Consider the following 17,923-nt stretch of genomic DNA (forward strand, 5'->3'; position numbering starts at 1 on the left):
GGGCGCGGGCCCCGGGCGGACGCGGCTGCGCCGTGACGCGGCGCCCTGCCCGCCCGCAGGAGAGGCCACAGCCGGACGGCCTGGCCCTCGCGCCCCCCTTCCCGCTCGCTCGTCTTCGCTCACAGGAAGTTCTCCATGAAGATGCGGACGATGGAGCCCTCCACGAAGCGCGCGGACGGCTCCGCGGCCCGGCCCGCCCGCGCAGGCCCGGCCGCCGGACCCCTGCTCGGCGCCGCCATCTTCCACAGCGCCTTCCACCCGCCCCGGAGCGCGGTACCCGTTGGCGGGCAGGCGGGGGCGGGACAACTAAGCGCTACGCTCATTGGCTGCAGGGSTGAAGGCGCGGAGGTACTGTGAGGCTGCTCATTGGCTCTTGGTGAGCAGCTCTGGCACCGATTGGCTACAAGCCGCGGAGGGGCGGGAGGAGRGCGGAGTGTTGCTGAGCAAGTTTCGCTTTCAGAAAGGGCCGGGGGCGGTGGCGCGGGGCGTGACGTGCTCCGCCAGCCGGGTCCCCGCAGTGCCCTCTGGGAGGTGTAGTCCGGCGGACAAGGCCTCCCGGCAGGCGCTGCGGCGAGGAGGACTACACCTCCCAGAGGGCATTGGGGGCGAGGTCCCGGGCGGGCAGCTCCCCGCGAGGGGGCAGCGCGGCCCGCAGTGTCCCGCCGCCATGCCGTGCCGTGCCGCCATGCCATGCCGTGCCGTGCCGTGCCGCCCGCGGCCGCCGCCCGCAGCGCCAGCCCCGCAGCCGCGAGGAGCAGCCCGCGCCCGGCCGCTGCTGAGGCCGCACGGCCCCGGCCGCTGCCACAGGGACCCTCGGGGGCCCGGGGTGCCGTGGGTTTGGCGCCACAGCGCTTCCCTAGGAGTTCGCGTGTGGAAAGGGAGGCAAAAGCGCGGAGGGAAAAGAGAGGTTGCCCAGGCACGAGATAAAGGATGCAGGGGGTTGTTTGAGCAGAATTCCCCCAGAAATGGGAGCGCGGGTGCCCGTGGGCAGTCAGGAGCTTCCAGCTGGGATGTGAGGGCAGCTTTGGTGGAGGCGCAAGGCCTGCATTGATGTGGGAAAGCTTGGAGTGGGAGAGCTTGRAGTGGGAGAGCAGGCCGGGAGCGCCCCGCGTGCGGGGGCACCTCTGTGCTCCCCGGGGAAGGATTTAGAGCAGTGTTATGATAACAGCCTTGCGAGATACAACTGCACACTCAGCTGGTGTGCGTTTGGCTAGCTAGGTTATGAGTTAATYGGTTTGTTAGTTTCTTGGTGGTGTTTTGCTTAATCATTACGACTTGTAGCAGCCGCATTCTCTGAGGTCTCCAAATTGCAGTACGAAAGATCCTTGGAGTAACTTTGCAGCCAAAGCTTAGATGAGCCGTGTCTGCATTTAGCTGCAAGAGACTGGTGGAGAAATACAAAGAATCGGCCAGGACGGATTCCCGGGGCCCGGGGAGCATGAGTGCCCGTAAGAGCAGGAAAGAAAAGAAAATAAATATCGTGGCATTTGGATCGAGAAGAGCTCTTGCATGAAGAGCTTGTGGACTTGAAAGCTAATGCAGGGTTTAAAAGCAGCTAGGTGGAGCTGCTTAGCAGTGAGAAAGAACACGGCTTAGCAGTGAGAAAGTGACCGCAAGGTGATGCRTAAAGGGGTGCGAAAGAGACCAGGAATGGCAGGTGGAAATACGGGTCTTCAGAGACACTGTTCGCAAGTAGGAAGTAATGGGATGAGGACAGAGAGGGAGCCAGGAAAACAGCAGGGGAGAAGACATCGTGAAGGGTCATGCCGACCAAATTAATACAAAGGAGACGTGGGAAGAYGTCTTTCACTGCTGGGCGCTCCTGAAGTTGCGGTGATGTTTTTCCAAGGGGAAGGCTGCCATGGACACCGGAGCAGTTTGGGGGAGCAGGGGTGGCYGTCTGCACCCGCACGCGTAGCAGGTCGGGCTGTGCCAAGGGCTCCCCTCTGCTGCACGCCGTTCTCTCAAACCGGTGCAAACCCAGCCAAACAAATGCCGGATCGTTCTCGTGCTCGGCTGCGGAGCCGTGGCGGGCTTGTTCAGCTCTCGCACAGCGCTGGGACAGAAGGTTGTTGGCGTTAGGCTTGTGCCCAGCTGGGAACAGTGGTGCTCTATGTAGTTAGGCTGTTGTCTCATCGGTGCAACTGGGGTCAGAGTTTGGCCCTCTTTTTAGTAAGTATTTAGGATGGGACAAAATGTCAGCCAACTGAAAATACAATGGACTTTAAACAAGCAACAAAATGGGCTTTTCCCCTGCTTTTGGGATAAATTTGGTTTGGCTGCAGCAAAGCTATATTTACAGCAAAAAAATACAAGCCCTTTAGTGTATGGTGTGCTAAAGTTGCTTGTTAAATTTTCTTTTTTCTCATCCGTTTTGTGCCACAACCAGGTTCCATGCCTGGAACAACCTGTTTACAGTCTTCAGAGAAATGATCTAACAGCAAACGTGCCCAGTACAGCACAGCCTCAGCACTGAGACTGTCCAAGCACTGACACTAAGGTGTTCTAGACCTTAGTCCTGCTAAGGTCCTTTTAGAGCTATTCCAATGGCAGGAACAGAACTAAGAGTAGAGGAAAACGAATCTAGGGTGGAAATTAGTTGCACAAGCAGTGCAGATTTGGACAGAGCTAATGGAATGCTTTTTACCTCAACATAGGGCCGGGGTGTGCTAGTGAAGCAATCTTAATGCCTTTGTCTCTGCTTTTCTTATTAGTTTGGGGTTTTTTTTTAGATGTTTTGTTGCCTTTCAGTAATAAGAGAATTTGCCTATTCTAGAAGCTGAAATTCAGCAGGTGTTTAGCTTAAGAAATAATAAAMATCTTATAAAGAGAGCTTTCAAATTTTCACTCCATCCTGCAATTCGGGCAGAGGCAGTAAGAAACAGAAAGGGGCTGTTTTTTCCCAGWGAACGCCAGGGAGAACACCGGCCTTTCCTTCACATTTATTTAGAAGTTCCCTTAGAAGTAKGCCGCATCACCAAGCCTTGTGATGTTAATCACTGTATAAAATTCTGCTTTTATAATTTGATGTGAATACTGGTGCTGAAACATAAGCTCTTCRAAGCAACTGCAAAGCTCCTAAGAAAAGGCCCGGTATTTCTGGCTGTTCTTTTCATTTTCAGAATATAGTAGCAAGAATAATGCATTGGTCACCAGCTGCTCACAGAGCCTGTAGGGAGCTGGGACAGGCAGTTAGAATTCCTTAAGTTTGTTTGGCTCTTCATCTTTAGGAAATAATATTCTGTGCTTCAGGCTGTGTAACATATKTTATTGCATGTATTTATTGTACAGCCTCTTTTAATTGCTTTTATGCCACCAACATGGGGGAAGAAAAGGGTATTTTTCCCAGAAAAAAAGTCATTCCTAGCAAGTGATACTGAGGGCTAGGCCTTCACTCCTTGTCTCAAAAATGTCCTAAAACACATTTTAATGGAGAGAATCCAAATTATCCAAATAATAGAGCGATGTGGAATCTGATCTAGCATGTGCCAGGTGCTGTGGTGCCAAAGACCACCTAGAACAGCCTAACCCAGGTGTTGGAGGAGGTTGCATGCAGTGACTCCAGGCATCTCCTGTGTGGGAGCTTCCTGCAGCAGCCGAGACCGGCTTGGGGATGCTCTGTGGATGAGGATGGTGAAGAAACCCACGCATTACGCTTGTTCCTGGTACTCAAATTATTGGATTAAAACTGTTAAGTCTGGTTGTTTCTCACTATGCCAGTAACTAAAGTTTGGGGTGGAACAGTAAGATGATTTCGAAGCAGTACAGCTTCAAAACRAAGCCTTAAACACAAACTGGAAAATAAGCATGCATCTTGTGCCTTACTAAGATAAATGCAAGGCACATCTGGTTGGGTAAAGAATGAAAGAAAAAGACAACTATATTCTRTGTGAGTGTACAAATTGACTTTATTTAAAAAAAATATATGCCAGAAAAGCTACAGCATCAACTGTAAATATCCCCCTTTCAAAACAGCAGTACCTTACATTGAATTATACTGGAACAGTAAAAGTCAATTTGTTATTGACAAGAATCACAAACATATTCATTATAGTAAAATAATACAAAAACACRAAACAATAGTAGCAAAACATTAGTTTCCCGGAGAGATTTGTCATCATGAATAATTGCACTTAACCTGCAGGATACTACTAATAGCTAGTATTTTCTCTGTTACTTCAAAATATTTATAATTTCCTTTAAAAAAATCCACTCTGTACCCAACACAAAACATTCACTGAATGCAGATTTAAGATAACACAACCCTAGGTTTTAATTGTGCACCTCCACTTTCCTCTTTGATTTACAAAAGCATTAAAATACAGTATTTAAGGATGTGTGCAAAATGGGAAGCTTTTATATAATAACTGAAATCTCATGCAAAAGAGAAATTAACCAAAAAAAAAAAAAAAAAAACAGTCTAAGAAGCCCTGAGTCAATAATTTCATTGCAAAGGCAAGGAATATGAGTGCTCTGTGTTCTTCCTATATGTTGTTGAATATTCAAATGAGTCCAGTACTTATTTAAAACATGCTCTAAAACAGGTAGTTTGTGCAGTTCGTCACATAAAAACCTCTTTTTTTCCTTTCAGCAGCATGCTTTAAAACTCAATTTCATTTAAGCTGTCGGGATAGCCTGATGAAAACTGGATTTCTTCCACTTCTAGAATAAAAAAGAAGGGGGAAATACTGTAGTTACTAGCATTTTTTTAACACTTCACATAAGAAGAATGCAATTACCATGTTGGATTTTAAATATAATAGCTGTASAGTGATTACAAAGTTCTRTAAGACCAATGCTAGTTCAAGTTAYGGGAATTCTCTCAGGTTTCACRTCTTATTWAAAAAAAAATCCAGAGGAGCCCAGCAACATGATGCTAAAATCAGACTCATTCACTTGGAACTCAAAGGAAAAAATACCACCTATCTCATTATAAAAATKACTGCACTAAATACTAGGTGTCCCTAAGAAAAAGGTGTCCCCTTTTCTTAGGGACAAGCCAATAAGCCAAAGGTTTATTTAGTTTACCTAAACAGGATCCTGACTGGAACAGAATGTCGTCAACAGCCGTATCACTTCTTATCGACACCCCACGAATTGCTTCAAAAATAATCTGTAAAGGTAAGGCACAGGTTCATGAATACATCTATGGCGAAGAACCAGAGAAAAAGGCACAAGGGGTATCCTGAAAGYCTGCTTCATGGAAAGAAATGTGCTCCTCCAGGAGTCCATCTGAATAGGTTTTCCATGGTCGGAGAAGCTGGGAACTTAATTGTGCTGAAAGAAGGAGATTTTTTTCTCACAGTCTGAACAGCAGTTGTGTTTTARAATAGTGATAAATTTATGAGAGTTTATTCTCACAAAACTATGAGAGTTTATACYATATTTTGCTATCATGTTTTTCAGCCCAGATTATTTGCTAAACTTCATTATGCAGGTAAAGTTTGAGAGGAGAAAAAAAGYATTAAAATAGTATATTGTGCTCTTACTAATGGAGCTAAACTTGCTTTTCAGTAAAAGTTCATTTTCTATTTTCAGTTTCCAGACTCTTAAACTGAAAAGARATAAGTACATCTTGGTTACTGATCGGTGCAGTTTCAGTCGAGAGCAATTTCAGATTTCTCTGACAGAAACAGAAGTAATCTTTGGAAGTGCTGCAATCAAAGGCAGAGCTCCAACCCACAACGACCCTTGGCTTGGTGACAATTTGTAAAGCCCATCCTGAAAGTACCAGGACTTAAGACTATCAAATCTAGACAAGGCCTTGGACAGTTAAAAATGCATGAGCAATGTAAATAAAAAGATTGCTACTGGCAGGAAGTGATAATGTATTTCAGTAAACATAAATAGGAGTTAAGGAATTAATGAACTGCTTTTATATTTTCATATTAGACTTTCTGTCTAATTCATGATTCTAACCAGTTCATTGCTTCTGCTCCTTGTTCAAATGGCCATTTAATCTTGTCTCCCCCCACTTTCTTTTAATGCAGAGCCAAACTACCATTCCAACATACAGTTAAGTTTAATTTTATTTTTGACTTCTTTTTGTTTTGCTTACCTGGTGGTTTTTTTCGCTTTCATATTCTATCAGTCCCCTTAGCCATGAGATGCTTTGTTCCCCTGTTCTCCTCCATAAAGGAATCTCTTCATCATCACCTTCCTTTTTCAAGTAAACACTTAACAGCCCGGTCCCAGCTCCATACATGTGATAGAAAAATGTCAAGCACAGTTTTCCAGGAGTCCCTCTTAATGTTCTTGATGTTAGGTACGCTCTCTGTCCATACACCATGTCGGAGGCCTCTATATACATATAGTATCCTTAAAAAGATACACAGTCAAATATTAGCATAGTGGAAGGGTTCTTTCCATCAATGTGATCATTATGTAAAAATGTACGTATGAAACTGTTTTGATGAATAAATGTTCTAGCTCAAAATAGAATTCAAAAAGGAATATGTTTTTAATTATGCCAAATGAATGCTGATACAAGAACACTGAAAATTCGGTTTATGTCAGGGAAATAGGTGAAGACAAGATCAGAGAACAAAGCAAATTAACCAAAAACSCTCTTTTACATTACACATGACATCGATAATAATTTTTTTTCAAGTGATAATGCTGTGAGGACCGAGTGAAGAAAAGTGGGATATTAGGAATCTAGGAGTAAACAAAAAACGGGCTGTGATCCTTGAGAAAAGGCGACAGACAGTTATTATTGCCCGGAGGACCCTCACTCGGTTACTTCCAGCTGGAACAGACTGAGGAGGGTGGGGGGACGGGGAAGCACCTCCATGTCCTCCCAACGCACCGCATCCTGCGGCCCCGCTCCTCTAGGCCGCAGGAGGCCCCTGCTTGGCCACGGCCGTTCCCGCTCCCTTCCTGCCCCATGGGAGAGGAAAACTGCCCTTCCACCGCTGCAAGGCATGGAACAGGGACTGGCCTGCGGAAAGCGGGGCCTACAGGGCCATGGAACAGCGGAGAAGCGGAGAATGGCAAGAGCAGCTCCTAGGTGCCCCAGGTATCTGCTGTGATGTTCTCCTAGTCCTAGTATCCAAACTCACACTGGAAATGTCTTCTGTTAACAAGGTTGTAGTTGGGTGGTGACCGGCAGCAGGAGAAAGAAAGAAAGAGGGTGGAGAGGAATAAAATTATCTGCAGCTGTGGATCTACAGAGACAAGACTTCTTCACACCGTGTTTTGGAGGAAATTCCCAAGGCCTAATGCATGCCTGATCACAGGAATTTTGGTGCTGACTGTGCTTAAGAGTTTTAACTAGTAAAACTGCACAATAAAACGCTTGCTTTTACTTCTAAGGCATTAAGGCCTTTGAGATATTATAAACTTGTTGGAATCAGTTGCTGGACTAGATCAGTTCTAGGTTTTCCAATTTAAAACTGTGTTTTTCTCATTACATTCTGCTGCAAACGGATGTGTGATGCAAGGAATAATATCGATGTATACTTGTTTTCTTGTCACATCCCAGGCTTAAAAGATACTTATACTTCACAAATTCTAAGAACAAGTTGTCAGTTTCAAACTTCAGAGTGGTTAGTGATCTTCACTAACAGGCAGGAAATAGGTCTGAAGTCTGTCTCTGCTTTAAAAAATTAAGAAAATCAAGCTAATAGTCAATTCAAACTAAAGAGTTGTTCCTTCATTAACTATATAAATAACTAAATCCATCTAAAAGGATTTGACCATGGGAGCATGAGATCTGGGACATGGAGTATTCAGAAGAGGAAAAATACATGACATTATGTAGAGAATGACAGAAGTAAAAAAAATGCAAACCTGCATATTGACTCCTTCTATTAAGTAAAATGTGGTTACCCACCAAAACAGCTTTAAAACAATTTTAAAATGACACAGTCCTTTCTCATCACATTATGTAGACATGAACTCCAAGTGTTTCTCCAGGAGGTTCACCAACTACATCTGCTCAGAATATGCTTCAATTTACAAGTTATGCAGCCCATTGCTCATTCTTATTTCAGAACACATAGAGAGGAGTTTCACAGCATAAAACTTGCTTATCATTGAAAGCTATTCATATTTCTACTTGGAATCAGCACTGTTTAGAACAAACAGTGGAAGAAGATAATTTCTTGACAGTCTGAAATTTTCGAGACAAATTAAAGCATTCTCATCAACATGAGTGTTACCCACTGTGAGTGAGGATAAATCCTATGATCCATAAAGCCCTTCTAAGCTCTTGTAAACCTCTAGAGTTCAGGAGTTTTATCCATAATACTGAAGCCAAAGGAATTCCTGCTTAAACTCTCCCATTGTTGGAACAAAAGTACCAAAGGCTGTAAAAGAGCTTCTTACTTACGATAGTTGGTACCTACTGTGTCCAGCGTGTGGGCTCCGTGAGCTCACTCCTGCCTAAGAGCCTTGCTTGCCCAAGTACTTGCTCTTCACATAAAGTGCTGGATAGGATTGATGTTTTATTACCTATTGTTTCTTCTAATTCTGAACAGCAAGGTGTTTGTGCAGAACACTTGAGCTCCCACCAACTAGTTCACATTTTAAGGGAATATTCACAGAAATTTCATGCAGTGCCCATTCTTTTTTTCTCCYGGGGACTACTGTGGGACATTAGTATCAAATTTTTCACTTTTATGCAGGTAATTCAGTCTAATAATCACATTCTCAACACCAGCTTATTTGCAGGCCCCTAAGAAACTTGATTGCTTAATAGTTCTGAACATAGGAATTAAAAACCTCTGTGTTCTAGGCTGCCACTTCAAAGTATTTGGAATTTAGAGATCAAATTCTCTTCTGAAAGTTCAATGCGAGGCTGAACTCACCTACCCCGGTAGTGTGGTCCCCTCTGGGTCCGGTGTAAGATGTGGGAGTGGGACCCCTCCTCCTGTGCCAGCTCCCACGACCTTGCTTCTTCTGGGTGAACATGCACATATCCTTTTCAAAAGTACATTCTCCAGGATTGGGTGGCAACAGATCTGTAATGAAAGGACACTGTCTAAAGCTGCAGATATATTAGACAGATGTATGGAGAGATTATATAGATTTAATGTGCTCAATCACCTCTTGAGAGCATTTGCTGTATCTACTCAGCAGTAGTCACAAGCCTACAAAGGTTAGCTTCAACTTGAAACAGCATGTGCAATTTATATTTCTTCACGGCTTTGGGGACATGTGTGTCCTGGTCTCGCTCTCTATCATGTATTGGTATTCTTAACATTTTGAGTGCTCCCAATTCTGCTATGATGCAGGAGAGAGGAAGTTTAGAATTCAGGTGCCGGACAGAAAGAAACTGAGAAAGTGTCTTTCACGTCTTCAAGTCTTTTGGGTATTTAGGAAAAAAACCTGCAAATTCATTTTCTTTTTGTGTGTCTGTGTGAAAGTCTCACGCAATCTGGGGTATTGTGTGTTTTTTGCTGCTATCTGTCTTAAGGCCCAGTATGACTATAGATCCAAGCATCTGTTTTGCACCTCTGGTTCCTTTTAAAATTCCTTAGGAAGCAAGACAGGCAAACTTGATAACTGGTGGGATTATTTTATAAAAGCCATCATGTTGTTTTATACGCACTACTTCCTCTGCTCAATAATCATTAGCTGACAGGTCGATGAAAAGCGGTATGATAGCAGGGTAACATGAAAGGCATCATAAGTCAGCTTCATCACCATTTCAAAGGCATGGCTTTATTCAGAGTAAGAATGGGATTACAGACTGGACCTGTCTCATGAGAATGGTACCAAAAATAGCATGCAACTGTTGTACTGTCAAGCCTCAAAAAGCCTCCAGAAGAGGGAATTTGGGTGAGTTTGGAGAACTTAGACTGCACATGTCACAGTAAAAGCACACTCAAAGCACACTCAAAAGACTCACCTGTTYCTCCCACTGCAGGAGGGGGACTTATCTTTTATGTTCCTTAGAGAACTGCAGCTCAGGWAAAGGACTATAGTTTGATCTTGCATAACTTTTGAATTAACAAATAATGCTGTCATTTGGAAATGCTGCTTTTGAGTCTGTTTCTGGTCTCCTAGTCTAAGAGTCTGTTGGAAACTGCACCTGCCTCAGTGTGACTCTTTTTCTTTTTTTTTTTTTTTTTTTATTTGTAATGCCCCCCAAAGAAGGCTCAACTATCTATAAGTACAGTGCTGCCAGTGTGAGGTTAATTAGATGTTAGTTGCACATGAAACTGAAAAAAAAATGGTCCTCCCTATTCTATTCTATTCTACTCTGTTCTAGGGCAAAAATGGGATTCATGCAATGTTTACAGCAAAAATAAACCACAGTGGATATAAGCCAGCTGTAGGATGGGGCTGGAGAATGAAGATGTAAGATGACCTTTTATTAAAAAGGTGACAAGGACTGGAAGACAAAAATACATGGTCTTACCAAGAGTCTCGCAGCTTCCCAGGCTCAGTGATATGTCATCCAGTGCCACAAGTCCGCAGTCCCAGAAGCTTTTACACCAGCTCACAAAGACAACCTGCAATACGGGAAGCAAGTTTCAGGTATCCTGCCTCTGTCAACAGTATTTTGCTGTTGTTGTTGTTGTTGTTTAGAAAAAAGTGTTATCACATTTTTAAGTTAAATGATTAGCTCTGTATTATTTCATTAGTAGAATTGCTACTTTTTAGTATATCAGAAAGTATGACTCATTGCAGTTGTTGTTCCTCCCCCCAAAAAACAAAGCAAAACAACAAAACAAAACAAAATAGACCATCTCAAATCTCAAATGCCCTCAGGTGCCCTATCCTTACAACCTGCTTTGGAATTTTGTCCCTGGGAAAATAGATCTGAATGAGCAATGCAGAGTGATGGCCAGCAGAAATGGCCTGAGTAAACGGCAAGTAACGAACAACAGCAATGAGATAAAAGTGCTGCACATGAGGGGACTCCTCACAAATGCCATGAGGCCACAGTACCACAGAGCAGGAGGCTGGCATCGCCCACAGGACTCGTCTGGGTACCGCCAAGATTGGGAACAGATGTCTTGTTCCGAGATGTCTGATTTTACTAGTCATTAGTTATGGCATGGAAAATAAAAGTCACTTAGGATTTTAAATATACAGCCAATGAAATGAAAGAAACCACCAAAACTGTAAGACTCCCAATTACCTTTCCCCAAGGTTGACACAGATCTGTTTAGATTAGACGACAAACGATAAGGTTTATTTTGTGAAAATACTGCTGGCAGTTTTATTTGCCTAACTACTGCAAACCATCTGTAGGACCACTGGGGTTAGGATCGTAGTCTGGGAAGAGTTTTTCAAAACAATTCCTTTGTGATGAGGTCTGAGTTAGTAGCTGGAGACAGATAAATGTCACTTGTAATGATTTAATGCTCCAGAACGGGAAACTCCTCACTTCCACATTGGAGGTTCAAGGTTGACTGACAGTTTCAGGCTGGCACAAAAAGGTAGCTAAAATTAGTGTATCGGTATCCTTCATTTAGCAAGTTCTCTTTAACAAGGTCTCTTAACACTTTCAGCACTGTCATTATGCAGGATTTTGCCAGACTGCTTTGCAGTATACTATTTATTGATCCATGTGCTTGTGAAAAGCCTGAGATGCAACTACACTTCCACCTCTCAAAAACATATGGATTCTGCTGCCTGGAACAAAGCCATTTCCAAAATCATTTTAAACTGAGCAATGTTTGTCTAGGTGAAAGAGATTACCTGTTTTACAAACTGTGGCAGATATAGACCTGTGGAGCATCCACAGCTTGCACAGCAGCTCAGTGCATAGTGGCCTAATACTGGTCTTGGATATTTTTCTTAACATTAAAGTTTGATAGAACTTTTTTGTTTTCCTAATTGTAGTRCTATTCTCAAGAAACAACATATTAAAAATTAAACAAACAAACAGAAACAGTAGCTTTTCTTAGAATACATAATACAAATAAACACTGACATTGCATAGACATCATTCACTGGACTGTTTAGCTGTTAATAGATGCATTCTGGTGAACATTTGTACTTAACTAGAGACACATTACAGCCCCAAAACCAAGAATCTTCAGAAAACCACACACGAAAGGGTGAAGTCAGTTTTCGCTTGTGAAACAACATTTCCACGCAGTGGGCCTAGCTGTGTTTTAAGCAGTGCTTTCCCATTGACGTCACTGGGAACAGGATCGAGCTCTTTATTCTTAAGTTGCAATAATTTGTTCCATACAAGGTATGTAATTACCCACTGGACCCTGCAGAAGGCACTCCGTTCTAAAAGCATTGCAAGAGTGACTGTCGTTCTGTCAAAGGCTTGATCAAACTCATGCTCTTCATAAAAAAAACCTGATTTGTTTCAGTGACACTCGTGAACTGGTTCAGTTTTGCCGTTTGTACCTTCAACACGACTGACAGTTCACTTGCTTTCTGTGGTACCAGATGACAGGCGGTCGTGAGCAGGCTTCATAACTGAGCATGGTTGGTGGGTAAGTGTGTTTGTGTTTAGGAGTGTGGAATTTGCAATACTACCTCTCACATAACCTACTGAAGATGTCTATCGTGCTTCTGGGTAACTTTGTTGTTACAGTCTTGATTTGTTTCTCCCACATTCCTTTGGCCTTTCTACAGTATTTAAACTTATCTACCAAAGGTAATACCAAATACAATACCAAAATTGTATTGCTTTGGTGCTTACTCAATCCCTTCTACACTCTGCATTGGATGGGTGTTTTCTTGTGATTTGAACTAAAATATTTCCTAAGTTGATTCTTCCTAAGAAATCTTTACAAATTTATCTCATGCCTTGGAAGAGAGAACAGAGAGAGAGAGATCTTTGTGCACGGCTCACACTTTCTTCAGAAAATGTGACAGATGAACTAATTGTATCAAACTAGATAAAAACTCTTAATTGGTTTGTATGCTTTCCTGGAGACTAAATTAGAAATGTTATCAAATACTGCTAGTGTTGCTAGTGTTACCAAAAAAATAAAACATATTTTCCTCTTATGTCTGTTCCTATTCCAGTAAGAGGAGATGGCCAGGGCAAGAAACCCTTCCAAATAATTGCCTCAAGTTCTGGAAGCCTATTTGTTTATTTTCCAGTGCTTAACCAATGTTATTACCTAGAACTTCTGAAGTATCAAAGAATAGTTCTTTTCACTTACCCTAGCAATAAGGCATAATGCTAAATGAGAACAGTTAGTGGAGTTAGCAGGGACTCTTCCTATAATGTTTTGTTGAGTTTGGTCTGAGTTAAGCACAAAGGATTTCTTGTCTTTACCACTCCACAACTCTACAAGTAAAAGTGAGTTGATGTATGCATCCGAGGAGAGTTTTGAAAAGAAAGAACAGAACATGCATTAGTACTCTCAGTCAAGGGGTATAAAGAAGAAAGAATTAATGGAGAAGCTTGTAGAAGCAGTCTTGAAGGAGCTGGGGTCTCAGCTGGTCTAAGACCCAGAGAAAAGGAAAAAAAAGAAAAAAAAAAAAAGAAAAAAAAAAGAATAAAAAAAAAAAAGATGCCCCCGGCTTGTTACAGGTCCCGCGTGTTTTCTTTCATACTTGTTTATCCCAGAAGGGATAGCTGTTGCTCAATTAGAGAGCCTGACCAGACAAACTACAGCAAACTGGGACAGTGGCCAAATCTGGTCACTGGAATGCAAGCTCTGTGCCTCTGCAGCAAACTGATTTACCTGGTTCTACCCTGCTATGTACTTCAAAGTTTAAATTACATACTGTATAGCTGTAGATACCTACAAATCATTCTATAATGTAGACAAAAGCCAATTATAGTGGAGCCTGGGCTAGATTTTTGTGAAGAGCGACAGTTTTAACGTCCAATACACAAAAGTCAGTATTACAAAATCCAAGCACAAGGAGCACAAGTGTGACGTGACAAAAAGAAGCTGTTGAGACATTTTATTCAAACAGTGGGCCTGACTCTTCAGCCAGTGACACCGGCACACAGCTGTGTAAGAGTACGTATGTACACATACAGCCGGTGCTCGCTGGCACCATGAGGCAGAGACTCATGTGTTTGGACTCTCTCAGAGCTGTCGGACACAAACATCATCAGTTCAGCCCAAACTGCTTAGAGCTACCTTGATTTAATTAGTTTTTAAATGCCTTGTTTTCATTTCATTACTTCCTTCACTTACACAGGAAGTAATTTGTCAAATAACTGAAATAAACTATTATGCCAAAATCTGAATGTCTGCAACCTTYTGTAGAGTTTTAAGCAAACTGATTTAAAACGGCAGTTGTTCAAGTTTAGTTTCCTTGCTATATAAATCCTGTGAGCTACTACAGGTGAAATAATAGTTCAYGAAAGTTTCTACATAGATAACCGGTAACACTATTACAACATGTGGGACATTGGAGCAAATGTTTCTGAAAATTTCTCTTGTCCAAGGACAAATAACCTTTTGACAAACAGCAGAAATAAACAACGAAAGATACCATGAAACTGACAGAACAAGCTGAGGCCACAGGCARCTATATCCAAAGGTTAAAGGATAGTGATAATTTCTGCAGTTCCCTAAAGACGTGTGAAATTTCCAGTAATCTCTTGTTATGGCTCTGTTTTCTTTTCACTGGAACTGGTTTGTCAATTTTTTGAAGCAGGGAAAGGTTTTGCCTTTAGATTGGTGTCTTTTCACATGACCTGGCATAGTAATATCATGATCTTAAGCACCCTAAATAAAAAGACTGAGTAAAATAATGAAATGTAAGCTAAATATCACATTTACCAAACATAACTGTGTAGTAATAGGAGTAATATTGTGTTAGTGCAACGTATCTTTTGACTTAGCTACTGCAAAGGTGCAGACCACTAAGATAAAGCTTTCTAAACTTTTTTTCATATCCAATATATTGTTTTCCTAACTGTATACCAAATACCACAGACACTAGGGCACGCATTTTGCAAACACTACTGTTACTATACACACACCCTAATGCTGTTATTTTAAAGGAGCATCCTCATAATGATTCTTCTTTGCAGTGACTTCTCTTTAGGATGTTTCCAGTTTTGCAGGTGGAAGAAAGAAGCACTGAGGAGGTTTACTATAAAATGGTAACTAAATCCAGCATCTTTAGCCGTGTTATCTCACCACGCAAAGACAGAGCAAGAGTCATGTCAGACACTCATTTTCGTGACGTAAGCGATAGTTTTCCAGGAGACAGGGAGATGAGGACAAGGATGTTTGCCCACCCTCACTTCACATCTGACCCCAAGGACTGTCCTTCACGGACTAGTGACTTGGTCGTGGTGGTTGAGGACTTTATGACACCCAGCACTGGATTCATCACTACCGAGGACTTCAGTGTACAAGCGGGAGACACTGACTTCTCAGTAACAAATAACAAACAAAAAAATAACAAAATAAAAACCAAAAAATAACAAACAAGTAACAAATGCTGATATAATTTAATAGAGATTTAAGAAGTCTACCATTTTGCTGAGCATCATGACACTGACACTGCACACCAGCAAAGGTCCCACTATCCTCACTTCAAGCCCTGGGTAGACAGTGTGGGAACAATATCTTAAGAACAGTTCAGGGAAAACAGAATAAGAAAAAAAATTACTGTGATGTATTCTTTCCCTGAAATATCATGTTGGGTTAAGACCTAAGATCTGGGTTAAGACCTTTCTGAACTGCAGGTCACACCTGTACCACTGTGTTTACATGTCACTGCAATTTCTGCATTCCATGGRTTTGCCTAATTCCTTTTTATACACTCCTGGCCTGCACAGCATCCTGTGCAGAGGATTTCAGTGTTTAGTCACTTGGAAGCAGTCCTTCCTTGTGTTTGTTTTAAAACAACTAAACACTGAAGTGCAACACTTGCTCACTTGATTTCACTTTCTCACAACTGCAAGTAAAACTCGTTGTGGAAGCAAACATATGAAAACACGGAAAGAGAAAAAAATGTCAAAGAGAAAAGTGGATTAAAAAATGAAAACCCCAAGATGCTGCCATAACTGCCCCAAGGAAAGCAGGGTCAAACACAAGGGGCCAATTGCCCTTTTGTGCCAATTGCCCTTTTGTGGATTAGTCTTTTAACTCTTYGGGAGGTATTTGGATGCTGCAGGATTGGGCAATATTATAAAAACTTGAATGAATGGATTAACAGAAGCTGTTTACTTTGCAGACCAGTGAAATGCTCTGCATGGTGACTCAGACCTCGGTGATGTCAGCAGAGCTGGTATGAGTAAAGAGAACTTCAGCTTAATACAGGGATTTGGACTTTGTTCTGTTGCTTTGTAAAAGAAAGATCTTTCCATGGTTGTGTGAATGTGCACACGTGTGCACACACACCATTAAACTGCAAATTCATGCTCACTGGTGCATACGAGCATCTCCAGTTCATTCACGACGTAAGTGAATCTGGCTTTCAGCTGGGCCTCATCCTTTCCTGACATGTATTTACCCAGAAAATCAACTTCAGGGAATTCAGCAGGAACTAACGAATCTTTATATTTCAGATTCAAGTTTTTATGCTGCTGATTTATACAGCAGGTTTCTGTTGTATAAGCTGCTTATATGCTGTTCTGTTGTATGCACCTGGTTTATACAAAAAAAAAAGTTTCATTTATTTGAATAAATTTTAGGAAGTTCTTTCTATTCTTTTTCATTCTCATATACTGAGGGCACTACGAATTACGAAAACAAACCTTCTACRTTTAGGTAAGCTTCATAGGTACTTACATTAATTAAAAGACAGGGTAACTCAACAAAGGGAGAAATCATATTCCAACTTGAATTTCCAACTGTTAGTGTTATGCAGCATATGTATTTCCAGTATGTGCATATATTTACACACACATATAAACACTTATATGTGTGTTGCTCAGTTGGATCCTACCCACCTAACCTTTTCACATGATATTTCCAAAGTGTTATACTAAAGCCTACTTGCCAGCTTCAGGTTTCCTGCTCACAGAACTCATTCCAACCATCTGTGCCAGTCTCCATTCAGTTAATTCAAAAAGAACTTATGAGAAACTATTACACAACCAAGGAGACCAAAATCTGAGCTTTCTTATTGGCTTGGTGCAAAAAATGTTATCAAAAAAAAAATGTATCAGAAACATTTCCCCCCTCCCAATTGTTTTGTTAAGACTTGAGAGTAATGTGCAAAGTAGGAAGAAAGACAAAAGAAATATGTAATCAGGAACCTTAGAGCAATCATTTTCTGGCAGAAAAAGCTCCATGACCTGCCCAGCTCTCTGTCCCAGGAAGCATGACGGTATCTCCGAGTTTGCTGGCCATTAAGGTGCTGCCAAGAGACTGTTTGCTGTTTCCACAAACACTGAGCCCATGCACAAGCTACGCCCAGTAACCAGCAACAGCAGCAGCCAAACTACTGTGCACGCTTGCAGCCTCCTATCATTTAAGGCTAGAGATGACACATCTCAGGAAGCAACCTTTATGTCTGTGCTGAAGTAGCAGTAGTGCTATCTGATTTTAAGACCACCTCACTCCACAAAAAGACCAAATTTTCACTTGCTCATGATTGTGCCAAGATGCAATGATTTCAGCTCAGAGTTTCCATGCTGGGTACTTGCTTCAAGCTTGTTTTGGAGCTTTTAAGCCAAAATGGTTCCATCATTTCCAAGAACAAGACTAGGAAAAATGGCATTATTTTGCCCCTATTTTAAAAATTCTTTGAAAAGCTTGGGCACTCCTAAACTTTGGCATAGGGGCATAAAATGTGTCAGGACTTGGTCACAGTGCCAGAATTATACTTACTGGCAAGTTATTAGTTTTTGAAAAAAGTACACTTGGTAAGAACTAGGACAAGGCAAGCAAAGAGACTGRAACATGGCAGGATTCAAGGGAAAAAACTAAGACAGGCCAGAGCTGAAGAGCCAGGAGGAAAATGGAGCATGTCAGTGGGGAGCTGCCTGGAAAAGCAGAGATATCAGTGAGAGGCCAGTGGATGCAAGGACAGGTCAGAGGGAGAGGGCAAGAGAGGTCAAGATACAGCTGGC

The 17,923-nt window shown here is 42.2% G+C and overlaps 2 protein-coding genes across 3 annotated transcripts in view; both read right to left on the minus strand.

The window, feature by feature from the left end:
* SMC5 (structural maintenance of chromosomes 5) overlaps positions 1–185 on the minus strand; it is a 40,319-nt gene extending 40,134 nt beyond the window's left edge. Inside the window, exon 1 of the mRNA XM_026035825.1 lies at positions 124–185. Coding sequence (XP_025891610.1) covers positions 124–137 — 14 coding nt within the window. The 5' untranslated portion in view covers positions 138–185. The remainder of the gene's footprint in view (positions 1–123) is intronic.
* Positions 186–4,406: 4,221 nt separating this feature from the next.
* MAMDC2 (MAM domain containing 2) overlaps positions 4,407–17,923 on the minus strand; it is a 51,231-nt gene continuing 37,714 nt past the window's right edge. Inside the window, exons 10-14 of one of the 2 annotated variants that reach the window (XM_026035833.1) lie at positions 10,367–10,460; positions 8,811–8,963; positions 6,059–6,318; positions 5,029–5,113; positions 4,407–4,662 (exon numbers count right to left, since the gene is read on the minus strand). In XM_026035833.1, coding sequence (XP_025891618.1) covers positions 4,601–4,662; positions 5,029–5,113; positions 6,059–6,318; positions 8,811–8,963; positions 10,367–10,460 — 654 coding nt within the window. In that variant the 3' untranslated portion in view covers positions 4,407–4,600. Of the gene's footprint in view, positions 4,663–5,028; positions 5,114–6,058; positions 6,319–8,810; positions 8,964–10,366; positions 10,461–17,923 lie in introns of those variants that run through there. The other variant, XM_026035834.1, reaches the window with a different exon arrangement.

This window comes from Nothoprocta perdicaria, unplaced genomic scaffold (assembly GCF_003342845.1).
Source record: "Nothoprocta perdicaria isolate Ctin4 unplaced genomic scaffold, notPer1 scaffold_168, whole genome shotgun sequence".
In the NCBI taxonomy this organism is placed as follows: Eukaryota; Metazoa; Chordata; class Aves; order Tinamiformes; family Tinamidae; genus Nothoprocta; species Nothoprocta perdicaria.